At 54.1% G+C, this 19,920-nt stretch overlaps 1 protein-coding gene across 1 annotated transcript; it reads left to right on the forward strand.

Moving 5' to 3' along the window:
- Positions 1 to 6,202: 6,202 nt before the first annotated feature.
- On the forward strand, positions 6,203 to 16,548 carry SLC4A1 (solute carrier family 4 (anion exchanger), member 1 (Diego blood group)). The gene is made up of 18 exons (XM_006897844.1): positions 6,203 to 6,290; positions 7,319 to 7,383; positions 8,109 to 8,289; positions 8,384 to 8,519; positions 8,934 to 9,057; positions 9,168 to 9,252; positions 9,607 to 9,788; positions 10,285 to 10,495; positions 10,692 to 10,904; positions 11,053 to 11,201; positions 11,306 to 11,500; positions 12,363 to 12,536; positions 12,971 to 13,060; positions 13,583 to 13,749; positions 14,269 to 14,522; positions 15,381 to 15,550; positions 15,630 to 15,803; positions 16,468 to 16,548. Exons 3-18 carry the CDS (start codon positions 8,136 to 8,138, stop codon positions 16,546 to 16,548), a joined length of 2,559 nt encoding a protein of 852 aa, XP_006897906.1. The 5' UTR covers positions 6,203 to 6,290; positions 7,319 to 7,383; positions 8,109 to 8,135.
- The last annotated feature ends 3,372 nt before the right edge of the window (positions 16,549 to 19,920 follow it).

Raw genomic sequence — 19,920 nt, forward strand, 5'->3', positions numbered from 1 at the left:
GATGTCAGTTATGGTCTCTTTGGGGTATATTCCCAGTAGTGGAATTGCTGGGTCAAATGGTATCTCTATTTGCAACTTTTTGAGAACATGCCACATTGCTTTCCATTGTTGTTGAACCATTTTACACTTCCACAAACAGTGAATAAGGGTTCCAGTTTGTCCAGAACCTCGCCAACATTTGTTGTTTACTGTTCTGTTAAGTTTTTCTATTCTTACTGGCGTGAGATGCTATCTCATAGTTGCTTTTATTTTATTATTTTGTGTGTGTGTGTGTACTCTCTACTCAGATCTGACTGGTTCAGGAGGATATTGCCCCTCCTTCTCCAGTGGAGCATCTGGTGGATTCAAACTGTGCGCCTTCGTGATTGCAGCGCAGCTTCTTGCCACTAGGCCACCAGAGCTCCCTAGGATCACACAATTTAATGGCTGGTGGTGGTGAAGGAAATGGGAAGGATCCGATGTGGAAAACAATGTACTCGAGCTCTGTAAATAAATCAGTATTTTAAAAAAAGTAATATGTGTGGAGTGCCAAGAACAGTGTCCAGAACAGCTGTCATCCCATCCCTGGTTCAAGTAGAACATTCAAACAGCTGGACAGATTCTCCTCCCAAGACAGATGTTTCTGTCCATCCTCACCCCTTTCCCCCACCAGCTGTCAATCCTTCCTGGGCTCTAGGACAGGCTCTCCAAATTGCCCCCTACATTCTTGGGTGGGCAGAAGGACAAAGTGGTTGGCGCCCCTGGACTGCAGTGGGAGGGCAGGGTCTTGGTTTTCACGGCCACAGGAATCCAGCTCAGTCCAGGCCCAGGGCTTGGGACAGATCTTTCAGCCGGGAGAAGAGCACCAAGACCGGAGCAGGAGGAGGCATCCCCTGACCCTCTCCACCAGGCGCTCTCCCTGTTCCTCATGGTGGCAAGAGAAGGCACAGGGCTTGGCTTTGTGGCCAGACTGCCTAGCTTGCGTCCCAGTTCCAACTTCACTCTAGCTTCCTCTTCAGCACAAGAGAAATAAATAGCGATAAACAAGGCCTTCCTTAGTGCACTTTAGAATGGCCAAATGTTAGTTAAATGTGAATGTGTGTGAAGAGCTTGGCCCAGGTGGAGCCCAGGTCTGTGGAGCAAGTGGCTTCTGTTACTGGGGAATACTGGTCCCTGGGTTTCTCGTCACTTTCAATAGAGTAGGGATCAGGTGTGGCTACCAGGTAAAGGCAGGCCCTGGGCAGGAACAAGTCCATAGCAGGGAAATGCCGCTTCTGCCCTTTCTCTCCACCAGGACCCAGCACAGCTCTGGGTGGAGGGGGAGCCCAGAGAGTGGCTGTGAAATCACTCAGTGCTTCCCTCTTTCTGTCCCTGGCCTGGGTATCTCTTGTTCTGAAGCTGAACCAGGGACTCCCCAAAGCTGGTAGCCATAGAACCCAGCATTGTCATTGATGTCTGAGCGGGCAGTGACTGGCCCAGGGTCCCCCAGCTGGTCATTGTCACAGCGAGACCAGGGCAACTTCCTGATCCCATGCCTTGAGCTGCGTGCTTCATACATCTCCCAGTCTGGCTTAAAAACCTTTATTCTTACCCACCTGAACTCATCTCTTTAGCAACGAGGAAGAAGTGACGAGATTCCAACCACCCCTCAGGAGTAGACACACTGCCCTGCTGAAGGGGGGTGTGGGAAGGGGCATTGTGGGCATGGCGGGAGCCAAGAATGTGGCTGCTCTGGCCCGGGAACCTGGGCTGGGTGGCTGACAGAGAAGCCAGTGTGCCCAGACATTGGGGCTTTGTCAACCATAGAGGATGGTGTGGGGACTGTTGTTTTTGTAGCCCTGACATTGTTTCAGGTTGACTGCGTGTCAGCGTCTTAACGCCCAGGGGCCAGTTCTTTGGAGCCAGCCAGGGTCTTGGGTACAGATGGGGGCAGGTAGGGGAAGGGGCTGCCCAGCACCTGTAGACACTGAGCATGTCCCTTGGGAAGCTGCAGGAACTGAGTGCTGAAGAGGGACTGGCAGAGATGGACAGAGGATGGCAGAGGAAAGGACAGGACCTTCAAAGGTTGGTGCCACCCACGAGGCTGAAGCTGGAGCTCTGAAAACAAACCAGCCATCAAACCTCAGTCTATGAAGATCCTGGAGAAACCCAGAACCAGGAGGGCCATGGGTGCCTTGAGGGGCTGGCAGGCGGCTGGGGTGGGCCAGCCTCACAGCTGTCCAGATGTGGGTGAAAGATAACTCTGTTTACCAGGCACCCAGTGAGAGTGGGGCGGGGGGGTGTGTCAGGACTCCTGGGACCCATGGGGTAGGCAGATTAGGAGGCGGGGGCATGAGTCAGGGGTTTGTGAGCTGCCCCAGGGGCGCGAGGACGAGGCCCTGGCCTGTCAGAGAGAGCAGGCGGGAGCTCTGGAGCTCAGCTGGTCGCAGAGGGTACTGGTGGCTGCAGGAGTTTGCCGAGGGACCCTGAGACTCGTGAGCAGGTGGGCAAAGCTAGGATGGGCAGGGGGTGGTCCTGCGGCACCTGCCCTGAGGGTCTCTACAGGTGCCCAGTCTGAATTTGTGTCCAGCTGGGCACAGGTGTCCCAACCTCCAAGGGGTGGGGTGACAATGGCATGAGCTGAGTTACTGCGCCTTAGGGTACCGGCCTTTGGCAGCTGCAGCCTGGGAGATCAAGGTGCCTAGTGCTGGGTATGGGAGGCTCACACATGGCAACAGACATGTGTGTGGGTGTGTGGCTAGGGTGTGTGTGTGTGTGTAAGGGATGAGGGCAAACTAGTTCCTTGGGTACTACAGACTCAGGTCTTGGCCACCTAGACCCCTATTGGACATATGGGAGTCCCCAGGCCACCCCTTCTACCTAAGAGGCAAGGTGGTTGGCACTACCTTCCATTTGGGACACTTCTGGAATGTCTACTACAGGGACCTGGCTCTGTCCCTATCCTGGGGAGTGTTGGAAAGGAATGCAAGAGCCCCCCATGACCAGAAGCTTTCACTTACCTCAAGCTAAGTCCATGGGGAGTGAAGGGAAATGAGATGGGCAGTGAAGACAGCAAGCCTGACCTGGATCCAGTGACAGTGATAGCAAACATTTGTGCAGCTCTCTGTCCTCTAGACACTATCCTCAGTGCTTTATACATATGAATACTTACAACAGGTCTATGAGGTAGGGACCATTATTATTACCTCCATTTAATGTATGAGAAAACTGATGCACAGAGAGGTTGAGTCATTTGCCCAAAGTCACACAGTAAGTGGCAGGGCTAGGATTTGAACCTGGGTACTTGGCTGCAGAGTTACTCTAAATCACTAGCACTCAATCACTTCTAGCTGCTTTCTTTTCTGTGAGTCAGTTCAGCATAGTAGTTAGAAAAACAACTGGGGTCTGGGAGACTAGGGTTTAACCCTGTCTCTGAAACCCAACCACAGGGTGACTGAAGCAGGCAACCCTCTCAGAACCTCAGCTTTTTCATCTGTAAGATGGGTCTAATGGCATAACCCACTTCACAGAGCATTTGGGGATTAGACAAGATAAGCAGTACAACTCTCCACGTAGTGTGTGGGTGATTACGTAAAGGGTGCTGTGTTGCTGGGAGCCGTCTCGGTCATCTGGTTCCCCTAGCCTCACAGCTGTGCTGTCCCCCAACTGCTCCCAACTTCTGGGCCCCAGAGGCCTCACCCACCCTTATCTGGCCTTGCTCTGGCTGGCTAGGGGGCCAGGTGTTGGCATTCTTCCAGGTCTAGCGAAGCCACTGGGGCCTGAGTTCTTATCAGTGCCAGGCAGAACAGGGCCCAAGGCTTGGGGGACAGCTGTTCTGAGCTAGGGTACAATCTGGTATGCTTTCCAACACCCTGGCTGAGCTCAAGGTTTCTTCATCTTGCCCTCTTTTCTCACTCGTGTCTCAAAACCCTGATGAGACACCCTTTGCATTGCATAGATGGGGTGACCAAGGATGGGAGAGAGTCTGGGAGCTAATCTAAGGCTGGACCAATCAGCGGTACAGAAGCATCTAGGATGGCTGAACTTTCTGGCTCTGGAGGGTCCCTCTGACCATATCAGAAGGAGAAACTATAATCCCCACACCATGAGTGGTCTTATACCACCTTTGAGGTCACTTAAGAACTGAGCCCCATATGGAAGAAGGGGTAAGGCCACAGGAGAAAGAAAGGAGAGATATGAGAAGAGCTGAGGGGTTTGTGTGTTGTGAAGTAGGGGTCATCCAGACTGAGACAGCTGCATGTGCAAAGACCTTGTGGCAGGGAAGAGCTTGATGAGTCCTAGGAATCACAAAGAGGCCAAACAAGACAGGTGAGAGATGAAAGAGGAAGGAAGGACAACCTGGGAAGAAGGAGAGAGAGAAGGAGACGAGAGGAAAAACGTGTATGTGACCAGGACCCAAAGATAAATTCATCTTCCAGCTTTGGGCTCCACTCAGGGTCATCAAAACCCCCCATCACCTCAAAGCAGTGACCCTAACCTTTCTCAGTGGGGTGGGGCCCAGTCATGCTTCACTCTATCTCCAAGGCCACTCGTTCTTCAGAAAAGAAGTTCTCTGTACGGGTCTTTCTGCACACTTGGCCTTCAACACTCTTGTCCAGCCGTTCCTCACACCTAAGCTGTCTTTCACCTCTCAGATCATCAAGTTCCACTAGAGCTTCTAAGCCCAGCTCCAGTGGCTCTTCTCCAGGGACATTCAATCTGCCACCACCCACAATGTCAAACTCTTCTTTTTGACATACAAATCCTTGGCCTCTTAACTTGTGTTCCTTTGGAGGACAGCCTGCAACATGTTCTCAGGTTCTCTCCAGCCAGGGCTTGGAGGTTCCTGAGAATTAAGACTCGTGTCTTGTTTATCTCAGCATCTCAGTGCTCAGTGCAATGCAGACACCAGACACTGGGTAGGCATGCCAGTGGATCTGACTCAAACATGGGGTCACCTTGAAGCCTAGGCAAGAGAAGGAAAGCAAGTTCCTCCAAACACAGCCTAGGTCCCCCTTAGGGGATCCCTGCCCTGCCCTTGCTTTGTCCTAACATTCCTCAGAGGAGATATCTCCTCTCTTTGAGGCACAAAACCAAGGAAACAGGCCCAGGCTCATTGGCTTCTTACTTGAGTCCTAGTTATCCTGACTTCTCTGCCACAGAGCCTGCAAGGGGGAGTCATTGCTGCTTTCACTCATCAGATATTTACTGAGCACCTACTCTATGCAACCACTCTGCTAGCACCAGGACATTCAGCAGAGAATGGGACAGACAAGAGTCTGCACTCACGTGGTTTCTTTTCTAGAACAGTGTCAGACGATGTAGACATTGATCTATAGACAGATCATTCAAGAAAGCAGAAAATGACAGCTTGTGTTAGTGAACGTGGGGTGGTCAGGGAGCACCTCGTTAGAGATGACATTTGGGCTGTGATGTGAGAAGTGACTGAGGTGTATGCAGCGGGATAGGCACACGTAGGCGGAGACAACTGCCATGTGCAAAAGCCCTGGACAGTGGAAGGGACTTCTAGAAGCCACAAGGAGGCTAATGGGACAGGTATAGCAAGGGGCTCCTGGTGGGTTGAGGGAGAGAAGCACAGGACCACACTACATGAGGTTTGAAACACTCCCCTCCTTCAAAGTCTCAGGCAGTGCCAGGCACCCTGTGTCCCACCGTCCACTCCAAGGATGGTACAGCCTCCTATTCAGCCCAAAATGGCCATGCAGAGGTCATATCCCTGCAGTTGGCTGAGTCCTGAGGACTGGTAGACGGCGGGATGAGTTAGATTTAAAGGACATCTTCTCTTACTCTCCCTGATACACCCAGATTGACGCCAACCCCACACTTCATCTTCCTTGCCCGTTTAACTTCCACCCAACCCTGGTCTTCACCCTCACAAATCTAGCTCCTTCTTCACATCTTATACCCACTTCCTTCCTCTGATCCCACCATCTCCCAGCCCCTGAGATCCCATCCCTGAAGTGTATCCTTCTCTGGGGAAGGACCAGGGGGCCCCCCACAATGTCCTGCCTCAGACTATGCCTCTCTTCCTGCAGGGGCCTGTGGGCCAGGTTATGCTGGGGACTCAGATCTCCGTGGACAAGAGGACACTCAGGACTACGCCATGGGGGACTTGCAGGTAGATCTCTGGGTTTCTGTGAGGCTCCCACCTGGGACACTGGGGAGCCAGCCCTTCATGAGGAGAGGGGTTGAGGAGCTCACTGATGCCCTCTCCCCACAGGAGGATTATGAAGAGGTGCTGGAGGAGATACTAGAGCAGGAGGAATATGAAGATCCAGGTGTTCCTGTGCACCAGGTGGAGGAGCCTGAAGGTGAGGCCGCCTCCTTCCCTCGGACAGAGATGAGCTGCTGAGTCCTGGGTCTATAGGCCAGAGAACTTGACCTCTTCCCTTCTCTGGCTACCTACCCCACAGCTAGTTCTCCCCACAAACCTAATTGAAGGATAAACAGAGTTTTGTTTGAAATGATCACAGGAGGAGCCTGGGGGGAGTGGAAGGCGGGCAAGGGGGCAGTCACCGTCTCCATTGCTCCTTAATGGCTGAGAGGGCAGCCAGGGATGTCTGGCACAAGGGCGTGAGGTCATTTGCCACCTGTGTCCATGCAATACCAACACCTAGGCAAGACCCTCAGCCTCTTCCAGGCACATCACAACATTCAATTTAGCGGTCGAGAAGTCTTGAGAAATGAGGGGGCCTATGGAGACCCCCAGTGCAGAGAGGTACCACCTTCCTTGGCTTGTCCAAGGTATTTGGAGGGGAACCCTGGGTAGGACTTTATTTACTGTCAACAAGACTTAAGTGCTGGCATTTGGCATTGAAGATCAGAGGCCCCTCTGGGAACAGAGGGCTGGGAGTGGGGAGGTTGGGGTGGAGAGAATATAAGGGCCTGGCCCACCCTGGAGAGCCCAGAGCTTGGCTGGCCGAAGAGTCTGTGGGAAGCTACTGGGCTGGTAGGACTGTTGAGGCAGGTGAGAGTAAAGGAAGAAGGGGAGCTGTTTTGGAGGGTGGCGGAAGATGAAAGTAACCCTAGAAACATGCTGAAAATGGCCTTCAGGATTCTTCCATTGCTGTCATCACTGCGGTGTACAGCCATAAGGGTCTTCTGAGATGCTCAGATGGGAAGTGGCCCGTCAGGGCCAAGAATAGGCATGGGGACCACAGGCCTCTGGGTGACAGTGGTACAGTGGAGTCTCCAGGGTCCCAGCCCAGGGGCAATGGGAGGAAATGAGATTCCATCCTGTACCAGGTCTCTAAGACTTAAGGTGGGCAGTGCTGGGTCTCTTGGGCCTCTAGAGCTTGGGGTCTTGTTTTGGAGAGAAGAGTAACCAGCTGTCTTTCAGCTCTCCCCACAGAGCTAGCAGTCACAGACTACCAGATCACAACCCAACAGCCAGGCACCCACGAGGTGAGGACCGGCCTCCCCCATTCCCTTTCCCTTGCTGCCCTTTGGACCTACCATTCTGCCAGAGGGGAGCAGACTCAGGAGCCCCACATGAGGCAGAAAAGGAGTGGAAGTCCTAGGAAATAGAAGGATGACATCACCCTCTGAAGGGAGAGACCTAGGCACCCCCAGGGCAGAAGTAAACAAGTCAGTTGCTGGGACTCTAGACCCCAGGTACTCTTGCCTGACACAGGCCAGCTCCCAAGCTCCCTCTGTTCAGGTCCCCTGGACTCCAACTCAGGTTAGCTGGTTAGGGAATTGGGGATCCTCTTAGAGAGGCCCCTGGGGAGCACCTAACCCCAAGGAAACTCAAAAGCATGCTGAGCGACACATACATTCAATACTCTTGAGAGCAGGAGACTGATTTGGTGACTTCATAGCCACTTCAAGCCTAAACCTCCTGCTTTGGTCCAGAAGTTCTCCAAATACCACTGATACAGATAGAGTTAGAGACTACAGCTAGAGGTCTCCCAAACACCCCTTATGAGATCCTCATACATCTTGCTAAGCATCCTACCTCACTCAACACCCCCAGGCCAGCTTGAATTGTCCCCTCTGAGATCAGGGTCTTCCCCTAAGGCTTCTGGGTCCTGCCTGGGTCTCCTACAAGCATCTCTCAAAAGTTTGCCAAGTGTCCACTATGCTAGCCCTGAGCCTGGTGTTCTGACCGTGGGCTGGGGGGGCTGCAGGTCTACGTGGAGCTCCAGGAACTGGTGATGGATGAGAAGAACCAGGAGCTGCAGTGGATGGAGGCAGCACACTGGGTGCGGCTGGAAGAGAACTTGGGGGAGAATGGGACCTGGGGCCGCCCACACCTGTCTTATCTCACCTTCTGGAGCCTCCTGGAGCTGCAGAAAGCCTTCACCAAGGGTGAGACTCCAGGGGCTCCCCTCGATAGCCCCTGCACCTGACATCCAGGGAGGGGCCAGTTCTTACTGCCCAGCTGACCTTTCCCTGCCTGCAGGTACTGTCCTCCTGGACCTGCAGGAGAATTCCCTGGCTGGGGTGGCCAACCAGCTGCTGGACAGGTTTATCTTCGAAGAACAAATCCGGCCCCAGGACAGAGAGGAGCTGCTTCGAGCCCTACTGCTCAAACACAGGTGCTCTTCCCACCAGGGCATTCCATGGTCCCAGGGCCTCCCAGGAGGCTCCAGATGGTGCCCCCACAACTGGCTGAGGCCCACTCTTTCTCTACTCTTGTTTCCACCTTTAACACTCAAATAGGTGACCATGTCTCCATGCTCAAAACTGGGGATAGGAGATTGGGGCCCACCCACACACAGGCCATCAGTCCCCAGGACACAGTAGACCCTCAGGGCCTTTTCTTTCATACTGTTTTCTGGTTCCAACCAGCCATAACTTATATCCACCCCATGAGAGCCTGTTCGGATTCTTCTTCCCCAAGGTCTCCCTGTCTGATCTAGGAAATGCTATTGGTCTCTCTGGCCATGAAATTCCACAGCCCAGCCTGGATGGCTTGCTCAGCTCATGTCATTGTGTTTTGATTCCTGCAGCCATGCCAGTGACCTGGAGACCCTGGGAGGCACGAAACCCACCATTCTGACCCGGTCTGGGGACCCTTCCCAGCCTCTGCTTCCCCAGCGTCCCTCACTGGAGACACAGCTCTTCTGTGAGCAGGTGAGGTGGTGCCAGGTATGCATGGGAAGAGCTGGACAGTCCCCCCTGGAATGTGAGGAGGAGGCTGGAGGCTCAGACCTCCTGGATCCTCACCATCCTCCATCCAACAGGGAGAAGGGAGTACAGAAGGCCGGTCACCATCTGGAATACTAGAAAAGATTCCCCCAGATTCAGAGGCCTCGCTGGTGCTTGTGGGTAAGTAGTTCCTCTGACACCCCACTGCTTCAGCCCCTGGTCTGGCCAAGCTGTTCAGTGGCCCCTTCCCTCATGTGCACTCGCCTCATCCCTCAGCTTGACTCAGCCCCTCCCACAGGCCCCTATCCCCCACTTGACCCCATCCCCCAGCCTTACCGGGTCCACCTCCCTAACTGTATCACTCCTCACTGATCCCTGTCCCTCAGCATGCCCCACCCCTCCTGTGGGCCCTTGTCCCCCAGCCTGACCCCATCCCCCAGCAGATCCCCATCCCCTAGCCTGACCCCATTTCCCCACCTGCCCCTGTCCCTCCTTTGAGTCCCTGCCCCCCACACTGACCCTGCCCCCTCACAGGCCGTGCCTCCTTCCTCGAGCGGCCAGTGCTGGGCTTCGTGCGGCTGCAGGAGGCCGAGAACCTGGAGGCCATAGAGCTGCCCGTGCCCGTTCGCTTCCTCTTCGTGCTGCTGGGCCCTGAGGATCCCCACATTGACTACACTCAGCTTGGCCGGGCTGCTGCCACCCTCATGTCAGAGAGGGTGAGGAGGGGCTGGGGAGAAGAAAGCTGGGAAGAAGGGTGCAGGGAACAGGGTGAGGGGGAGGCGAAGGTTCCTTCTCTGGACTCAGTTGGTGGATTCCTTCAGGTTCAGTGACTCGACCCATTTGGCCCAATACAGCCATTTTGTGCCTTCTGGCCAGGGACAGTCCCTTCTGTGACGTCTGCTCCCTCTCTGTCTGGTCTGGTCCGGCCCACTCTGCCCTGCTTCCGCCCAGTCAGAACTGGCCTGGTCTGGTCTGTTTCTGTCTGGTCGTCTGGTCAGCTCTAAACCATCTGGTTTGCTTTAGCTCCCTCTCCTTCCGCCCACTCCCACCCCGGGAGGCCCCCAAGCATCTCCCAAAGCCCTTTCTTGCAATCCCACAGCGAGGAGCTGGGTGAGAGTGTTCTTGTCCCTGGAGGTGCTGGCTGTGACCTCTTGGGGTCCTCGCTCAGTGGCTCAGCCACCTTGGCGGCTCTGACCTTGCCTCCTGCCCTAGGTGTTCCGCACATATGCCTACACGGCCCGGACCCGCGGGGAGCTGGTGAGCTCCCTGGAAGACTTTCTGGACTGCAGCCTGGTGCTGCCTCCTACGGATGCCCCTTCCGAGCAGGCCCTGCTCAGCCTGGTGCCCGTGCAGAGGGAGCTCCTGCGGAGGCGCTACCTGCCCAGCCCCGCCAAGCCAGACCTCAGCTTCTACAAGGGCCTAGGTACCCGCTCCTGCCCAGCCCAAGGCTTCCTGAGCCCCCTGAGTCCCTCAGATACCCTGCATGGCCCTGTGAGGCTTTGCACACCTCCGCTTCCCACCAAGCAGCCCACTACTCTCTTCTAACCTTGACCCCTTGGCCATCTCCTCCCGTCAGGCCATGTCCCTACTCCCACTAACCACTGTTCTGTCCTTCACAGACCAGAATGGGGGCCTTGGGGGACCCGATGGCTCAGATGACCCTCTGCAGAGGACAGGCTACTTCTTTGGGGGCCTGGCCCGGGACATCAGGCGGCGCTACCCCCGCTACCTGAGTGACATCACAGACGCGCTCAGCCCCCAGGTCCTGGCTGCTGTCATTTTCATCTACTTTGCTGCCCTGTCACCTGCCATCACCTTTGGCGGCCTCCTGGGTCAGTGTCTCTGCCTGTCCCCTGCTCCTCACCTCCAACCACTGGTCTCTGCCCTGGCCCTGACTCTGACCCTTACACCAGCCTGCCCATGGTTCCCTCTATCTGTCCCTGGAAATGATCTTGATGTCACTGTGACCTCTGTCCGCAGGAGAAAAGACCCGGAACCAGATGGGGGTGTCAGAGCTGCTCATCTCCACCGCAGTGCAGGGCGTTCTCTTCGCACTGCTGGGGGCCCAGCCCCTGCTTGTGGTGGGATTCTCAGGACCCCTGCTTGTGTTCGAGGAAGCCTTCTTCTCGGTAGCTCACTCCTGTCCACTCTGACCTTGACCTTACGCCTGACCTCCGGCCCCACCTGCCCATGCGCAGTGTCTGATGCCCTCTGCCTCTGACTGTCCCTGCAGTTCTGTGACAACAATGGCCTGGAGTACATCGTGGGTCGTGTGTGGATCGGCTTCTGGCTCATCCTGCTGGTGGTGCTGGTGGTTGCTTTCGAGGGCAGCTTCCTGGTCCGCTTCATCTCGCGATACACCCAGGAGATTTTCTCCTTCCTCATCTCCCTCATCTTCATCTATGAGACCTTCTCCAAGCTGATCAAGGTGGGGGCCATGGGCATTAAAGCTTACGCACATCTATGTGGGAGACTGGACAGGATGATGTGCCTCTGTGTGTGTGTATGTGTCACTGCATCCATGTGGAGAGCTCTTATATGACATGTTGTCACCTCTATGTGACTGTGCACATGATGTCTGAGAACATGTGTGTCTGCATTGTATGCTGCCTACACATGTGACTGTGTGACCACATGCATGTTGAATTTACTATATTCTTGACGTGGATATGCAGAATGACAGTGCACAGAGCGCCCCTTCTGTGCACCTGCCCACGTTTTTGACCGCACCACCGTGGGTCTAATGGACAGGTGTGACTGTGTGCATGTGCATATGAGCATGGAAACTACATCGGGGAGAAAGGGATGGAGCCTTAGAAGACACCCACACACATTCCTTTGCCCGCACTTGCCCTCAACAGTTCTAGGACCTGCAGATGGAGGACCCTGCCTTCTATACTTTTATGCTTGGAGAAGGGGTGGACTTTATATCTGCCCCTAATTCTCTTAGTTATTTGGTCTTTTTGACCAAGATCTTTTATGCCATTTCTAGAAACTTCTTGTTCATGTATTTCCTGCCCTCCAGTCTCCCCACAGCCCCTGGGCCCTGGCTATACACACTTATGTACACATGATCCCCTAGCCACTCCACCCAAGCTTAGCCTGGTTCATATGCCTGAAAACGAAGCTGTGAAATCCCATTGCCCCTCTGTACTCACAGCAGCTAAGGAAGATGAGTGGGTGGATGGATGAGTGAGTGGGTGGGTGGGTGGATGGATGGATGACGGATGGATGATGGGTAGATGATGGTGCTGGGTGGATTTACAATGTACCTTGGTCTTCTGCCACAGATATTCCAGGACCACCCACTGCAGCAGCACTATAAATACAACGTGACGTTGCACCCCAAACCTCAAGCCCCCCTGCCCAACACAGCCCTCCTGTCCCTTGTGCTGATGGCTGGCACCTTTTTCTTTGCTATGATGCTGCGCAAATTCAAGAACAGCTCCTACTTCCCTGGAAAGGTTAGCTGACTCTCCCACCTGCTCTGGTCTCCCCCTCCCAATTCCAGTCCCAAGCTGTCTGGCTTCCCCAAGGGCCCTTAGTTCCTGCTCTTACCCCAGAATCCCATTTCTAACCCCACATCTATGTCCCGTGCTTATTACCTCCTAGTCCTAAACTCCCTCCACCCCAAGTCTTCCCTTGTCCTTTTTCAGCATGTCCGTGCTCAGAACTCAGCAGGGAGTTAGGGATAGATTTTGGGAGGCGGTGGGGCAAAGCCAAGAGAAAAGGAGAGGAAGAGAAAGAAGCTGTTGTTGAGAGTCTCACATCCTGGTGGATCACCTAGGAAGAGCAGAATTCCCTAAGTGAAGGTGGGGCTGCAGGAGGGCAATCAGGAAGCTGGAGGTGGGTAACTGGGCACTGACCCCTGGTCACCGACCCTTCTACTCACTCTCAGCTGCGTAGGATCATCGGAGACTTTGGAGTTCCGATCTCCATCCTAATCATGGTCATGGTGGATTTCTTCATCCAGGACACCTACACTCAGGTGATCCCCCCTTCCCAGCCCTCAACCCCCAGGACCCTGATCCTGTTCCTTATTTCATTCTCCTTTTTTTCAGAACAGTTTCCCTCAACTTGAAGCTAGCTTTGACTATCCCTGCCCCATCCTTGCTTCTTCTGGACACCTGCATTTTTCCTACAGCTCACAGGACCCTTTGTCCAAAGCAGGGGGCTTCTTCAGTTTCCTCCACTCTCTGTCTCCTCCTTAATCCAGAGTTTTAAGAAAGAGTCTGCTTTGGAGCTAGGCAGACCTGGGTGTGACTCAGTTCTGCCACCAAAGAGTTGTGTGTTGGAGGGGGTGAGGGGCAAGTTACATGTCTTCTCTAACTTTGTTTCCTTGTCTGTAAAATTGGGAATGAGAACATACATTAAAAGGCTTAGTGCAGTGACCGGGCACAAAGTGGGTGTTCAAGGGACATAAATTCTCAAGTGCTCCCAGCCTGACTACTTGATCCCCAGGCTCCCTCACCAGTCGACTCATGTTCTCATCAGCTGCCTCCTCCCACAGAAACTCAAGGTGCCCAAAGGTCTCACAGTGTCCAACGCTACGGCCCGAGGCTGGGTCATCCACCCACTGGGCTTGTATTCAGACTTCCCCGTCTGGATGATGTTTGCTTCTGCCCTGCCAGCCCTACTGGTCTTCATTCTCATCTTCCTCGAGTCTCAGATCACCACGTAAGAGCAAGCAGGGTCTGGGGGAATGAGAGGCAGGGGAAGCGGCAGCTTCAGCAGGCAGGGGACAGGACAGAGTGCTGGGCTCTACTGAGCAGGCTGACCAGCTAGATTACAAAGGGTAGGGGCAGGCTGACGCTTTGTGGAACCTGGAGTTTTCTAGTCTGGGGAGTGTTTTTTTAAGAAAGAAGAATATAAAAGGAGAATAGCAAAATTAGGTGCTGGACTAGGAAGGGGCAGGCCTTGGGGGGAGCTGACCTTGAAGGAGGTCTGTCCTAGTAGGGAGCTTCATCAGCCTCAGGATCAAAAAACCACCCTGAAAGTTCTGGGGCTCTGAGTTCTTTCATTTAAAGTTTGTCATTCCAAAGCTGGGGAGGAAGGGAGAACAGAGAATTCAAAGTGTGACAAGTGCAGGAGGAAAAACTGAAGTATGGAGGGACCCCAGCATGGAGAAGGGGAAAAGGGGGCGTGGGTGGGGAAGAGACCCATTTACCCTGAACCCCCTTCTCCCCACAACCCCAGACTGATCATCAGCAAGCCCGAGCGCAAGATGATCAAGGGCTCTGGCTTCCACCTGGACCTGCTGCTGGTGGCGGGCATGGGTGGGGTGGCCGCCATCTTTGGGATGCCCTGGCTCAGCGCCACCACCGTGCGTTCTGTTACCCACGCCAACGCCCTCACAGTCATGGGCAAGGCCAGCACCCCTGGAGCCGCAGCCCAGGTCCAGGAGGTCAAGGAGCAGCGGATCAGTGGGCTCCTGGTCTCTGTGCTTGTGGGTGAGTGTGGGCCACCCTCCCAGCCTCCTCCTGCCCTAGCTTTGCAGGTCCTGACTCTTAGTGCCCCTCTAGCCTTGCCCACCTTGCAGCCAAGCCTCCCCAGCATTGATGACTCGCTGGAACCCACCACATGAGGAGAGCCTGGAGAAAATGCCCATGGGCCTGGAGTGGGCATCTGAGTAGTGGAGGCCTCCGTGACTAAGGTCTTCTCTAGACCAGACTTCTCAGTGACCATGAGTTCCAGGTGCTAAGAATCCACCTTGTCTCTGGGCGTAAGAGGGTTCATTAGCTGCAGCTGAACCCTCAGTGACTCAGCTGCTCTAACTAACTGAAGCAAGGAACGAAGCTCCAGGCCTAATGAGAAGTGAGGAAGGCGCAAAGACAGAAGGGTCACTGGGGTTTTGCTGGGCGGGCAGAGAGCTGGCCAGGGCTCAGCATGGGTCACGCCCTGGAGGAGGCCAGTCTGCCGTTGGCTGGAGGAGGGTAGGGTTTGCGTATGTGGAGGGCTACAGCAACAGTGGGGTTCCTCGGCTGAGAGTGGGGGTTGAGGGAAGGTACACTTCCTTAACCCCTGAAACCCTAGGTTGGGAGAATGGACTCTGGAGTCAGGCAGCCAAGTCTGCTACCAGCTTTGCTACACCTTAATTGTGTGGTCTGGTTACTTCACTTCTCTGAGCCTCAATTCTCTCACCTGTGAATTGGGATAGTACCAACGCCCTGGGATTATTTGAGGATCAAAATGGCCTGCAGTAAGGACTCCGTATGGTAGCTGTGGTATTACTCCCCAGCTCTAAGCGGGGAGTCTGGCCACCGGTCCTCCCTGCAGCCTGCGGTTGAGCGTGTGTGGTCTCCCCACAGGCCTGTCCATCCTCATGGAGCCCATCCTGTCCCGCATCCCCTTGGCTGTGCTGTTTGGCATCTTCCTCTACATGGGGGTCACATCCCTCAGTGGCATCCAGCTCTTCGACCGCATCTTGTTACTGCTCAAGCCGCCTAAGTACCACCCAGATGTGCCCTACGTCAAGCGGGTACAGGGCCCTCCCAACTGGCCAGCCTGGGGCAGGGGTGCTGGGTAGAGCAGGCGCTGACCTCAGCCTCTGCCTGCAGGTGAAGACCTGGCGCATGCACCTGTTCACGGGCATCCAGATCGTTTGCCTGGCTGTGCTGTGGGTGGTGAAGTCCACCCCCGCCTCGCTGACCCTGCCCTTCGTCCTCATCCTAACTGTGCCCCTGCGACGCCTTCTGCTGCCACTCATCTTCCGGAACCTGGAGCTCCAGTGTGTGAGTAGCTGCCACCGCCAGAGAGGGCATCTTAGGGAGTGTGGAAGGCTGGAGACAGAACCACCAGTCGGGGACAAGGATTGGGCATCAAAGGACCTCAGGGAATGGGAGGGGCAAGTATCAACATCAGGACATCAGGGAAAGCAGAGAATGTCATGTTCAAGGTCAAGGTCTAGGGTCTGGGTCCAAAGCCTGGTCTGCCATTTACTAGTTGTCTGATCTGGAGCAAGTGACCTCATTTTTTTGTGCCTTAGTCTTCATACTTGTAAAATGGAGATAACGACAGGGCTGTTGAGAGAGTTAAGAGGCACAGGGGATGCGTTCCACGTGAGCGGTTACCACCACTGACTTGCTAGTTGTGTGATCTTCTGACTTGTTCTCAACAGTGCTGATCCTCCACTAACATTCTTCCACAATGTTATCCAGCTGACTGTTGGACTCCCCTGGTGAAGTGCCCCACTGTCCACAAGCTTCCTCTTCCCCCTTAGGACACTGGATCCCCAGGCCAGGCCTCATCACTTTTGAAACTTCTCTTCTAAATCAACCTTGTGTTAGTCAGAAGTTGAGGGGACGGGACAGGACTTATCTAAAGCTCCAAGTGGAGGGGTAGTTCTTCCGGCCCAGCGGCCTCTCACACTCTCTCCTTCCTGCCCCGCTCCTCCAGCTGGATGCCGATGATGCCAAGGCGATCCCTGATGAGGATGAAGGTCGTGATGAATACGACGAAGTGCCCATGCCCGTGTGAGCAGTGGGCCCAGGTCCCACCCTCCCCCTGCCAGCCTACACCTCCTGCCCCAGGGAAAGCAGAAGTTCATGGGCATCTCATGGATTCCTAGCCCTCCTCTTGGGGCAGTAGCTGAAGCCCTGGAGCTGACTTGACAACGGGAGGCAGGAAGGGATGCCTAAGAAACCTTCCCCGTTAGACTGACTTCTTCTCTGGTTAAAGATGGCCAGGGGACCATCAAAGGGGACCCACTCACTAGTGCCTTCTCCTGCCACACTAACCACTATCACATGGTCTCCCATGCTTGAAGACTCAGATCTGAATCCACCTCTTCATGGCACACACTGGGGCATGTGGCAAGGATGAAGGGTGGACTAGGGTTCAAGTGCCAGCTTGCTATGTGACCCTGGGCAAGTTCCTTGACTTCATCCTCTCCATCCACTGCTGTAAAATGGTTGTACTGCTAATAGTACCAGCATTACGGGATGGTTACCAATGGCCAGTATGCACAAGGACTATTACACATGAGTCAGCATTGCTTGCCAAGCCTGCCCAAGTTCACACAGCTACTGAGCCACGGAGTCAGGACTTGAACCAGGGCTCTTGACTCCCAGGCCAGAACTCTAGCCTCCACTTCAGCTATAGAGCTTCCTAAGCTCGGAAATGCCCAGCTGATGCCCCACCCCCACAACCTGTGCCCAGCCCCTGCCCTGTGCCCCTCTGAGAGGGTAACTCAGCAAGCAGTGCCAATAAGCTGGGTTCTACCCTCTCAGAAGGTTTTAGTGCAGATGACAACATGATTAGTGCTGCAGCTCAGGACCCCTGACTTCCTGATTCCTTCCTGTGCTCTGCCAAGGGTCTTGCATTCATTCACATTCATTCATTCCACAAACACTGACTGAAGACCCCTTGCCCTGTAAATAGTTATGCTGTCATTGTTGTGTCCGGTGAGTTGGAACCGACTCATTGCTGATCTTCTAGTGGGTTTTTAGAGGCTGTAAACTGCACCGGAGGAGATTGTCCATCCTTCTGAGAAGCAGGTGGTGGATTTGAACCATATGCCTTTGGGTTGGCAACACAATTCTTTACCACTGGGCCAATAGAGCTCCCTCCTGTAAATAGAGGGCCTAGACACGAGCCTGCCCTATGATATTAGGGGAGTAGAGGGCAACTCAGTCAGGTCCAGATGGGGATGGGGGGAGAAGGGGAGGGGGAGGAGTAGAAGTGGGAAGATGGGGGGAAAATAGGGAAATGGGCCGGGGAGGGCGGTTGTAATTTATTTATTGTGTCTTTTCTAACTGCTTTTATCATACTTTTGCTTCACCCACATGCACGGGCTCCCTCACAATTACAAGGCCCACAGTCCCCATCCCGATCCCAAACACAGACTTAGACCAACTAGCTAGGGCAGGAGACAGTGGGCTCTCCAGAACATAAGGAGAATCTATTTTTATAAAAAACAAAAATATAAAAAGAATGAACTAGAAGTGGTGCAAGGTGGGCAAAACGGAGCTAGTGTGTAACAGAAAAACCAAAGAGGTTGAAAGCTCCCACTGCAATCCTGAAAGCTGACGCAACCTCCCACCACTGCACCATTTTTCATCTCAGTTTCCTCATCTGTAAAATGGGGATGATGATAATTGTACCTACCTTGTAGGGTTGTTATAAGGGTGAAATGAGTTAATGCGTGTAAAGGGCTTGTTTAGTTCCATAAGTGTTAGCTGCTGATGGAGTTGATTAGGATGTCCCTGTCCCCTCCTCAACCCCCTATCTCCTTGAGAAGTTGCGGGGGCTGGGGGGACGTCTCACATGTAGCGAGCTCCTTTCTCCTCGATGCTTGGGAATATGTGTTTTGACAATAAATGTGACTCTGGTAGTGTGTCTGTCTTACTCAAATTCCCCGTTCCAGAACCAGGTTGCAGGGGTCTTGGCCAGGCCTGGTGGATATGTTGTGTGTAGTGATGTGTCAAATGCATTAATGGTTGGTTACCCAATGCGGACAGAGAGTGGGGTGGAGCTCTCCGATTAAAAGCAGCTTGGAAGCAGACGTGGCATCCACTTCCGCAATGGCTTGCCTCCGGAAACCCTATGAACCTGGAGAGAGGATGAAAGAGACCCAAGCGTTGAGGACTCTCCTTCATAGGGTCACTATGAGTCACTTGCGACTCCACGGGCACTTAACAACAACAATAGTGGGGGATAAGATGAGTCTGTGGAGGAGGGGTACCACAGGGACTAGGGAATGACAAGGGTAGGTGATCCTGAGGCTCCAGGGTAGAAAAGGCCAGCACCCTACCAGTAAACAGGTAGGAGGAGGGGGAGATGAACTCATGCTCTGAAAGTCCTCCCTCTCAGCAATAAGCAGGACCCCGGGGCTGTGAGAGGGGCTTGTACTCACAGACCTCAATGTCCTGTTGGACTACTCAGTCCCTTATCCCAGAGTCACCAGAATGAATTGAGATGACTCTGTAGAGAAGAAACCCATGTGGAGAGGAATGTAGTTCTCTGTGGGTCACATGGGAGCAGCACTTCCTCATCAGTTAGTTTTCCACTGTCCTCACACTAGTCGCCTTCAAAGGCTCTAGATTCTGCCACTTCCAGCAACTCAAAGGGGCTGATTGTCATCCACCCCAGAGGAGGGTGCAAGGACATAATCTCTCCCCACTGTCCCCAGGCTTCCAGCAAGAGGTCAGCACCAGGCTGGGCCTCCTGGCTTCCTTCCCTGGGTCTATATTTATTTGCTCCCTATCCCCAGCTGACCCCTCCCAGGCTGGCCAGGGCTGCTGCCAAGGGGCTGGAGAGCTGACACCACTCAGGGAGGGCAGTTAGAACTGCTCACCTCACTTCCCACTCACAGCAGCTGCGTAATCCTGGAGCTCTGCCTTTGACCCTTACTCTAGGGTTTGCCAGATCCCCATTCTCCACCCCTGGAGCCCTACCCTGAAGCGGCTATGAGACCTGTGTGTGGAAGGCGCAGGTCTAGGGTGTCCCCAGCAGGCTTCCAGGGAAAAGCAGGCAGCACAGACTTGGGCAAGCAAACCCTCTTCCTGGGCTTGTTTTCTGCCAGGCAGAGTCTCTCTTGCAGCCCCTTCCCATCTCCAGAGAAATCAACATGTAGCTGAAGTGGCATAGATCTCAGCTCTCTGCCTAGCTCATTCTATTTCTTCTTGGCTGAAGGAGACTCAGAGTCTCCCAAGTCTTTATTGATTGGTGTGGGCCCCAGAGTCAGGGGTATGGGATTGACAAGGCAGTACCTGGACCATTTAATCCCACTTTGTTTCAGCCTATTACATCAAAGACCAACTAGCTTGAGCTTGGAGGCCATTAGAAAAGGCCCCAGAAACTAAGCAGGGATCCAACTTTCCCCTGGCCTGAGACCTCGCCCCTCCAGCA

This window comes from Elephantulus edwardii, unplaced genomic scaffold (genome assembly GCF_000299155.1).
Source record: "Elephantulus edwardii isolate Elephantulus edwardi_28Jun2011 unplaced genomic scaffold, EleEdw1.0 scaffold00216, whole genome shotgun sequence".
NCBI lineage: Eukaryota > Metazoa > Chordata > Mammalia > Macroscelidea > Macroscelididae > Elephantulus > Elephantulus edwardii.

Coding starts and splice junctions, on each gene's coding strand:
- SLC4A1 (XM_006897844.1), top strand. CDS start 8,136: ATGGATGAGAAGAACCAGGAGCTGCAGTGGATGGAGGCAGCACACTGG. Junction 12,537..12,970: donor GCTCCTACTTCCCTGGAAAG/GTTAGCTGACTC, acceptor ACTCACTCTCAG/CTGCGTAGGATCATCGGAGA. Junction 15,551..15,629: donor ATGTGCCCTACGTCAAGCGG/GTACAGGGCCCT, acceptor CTCTGCCTGCAG/GTGAAGACCTGGCGCATGCA.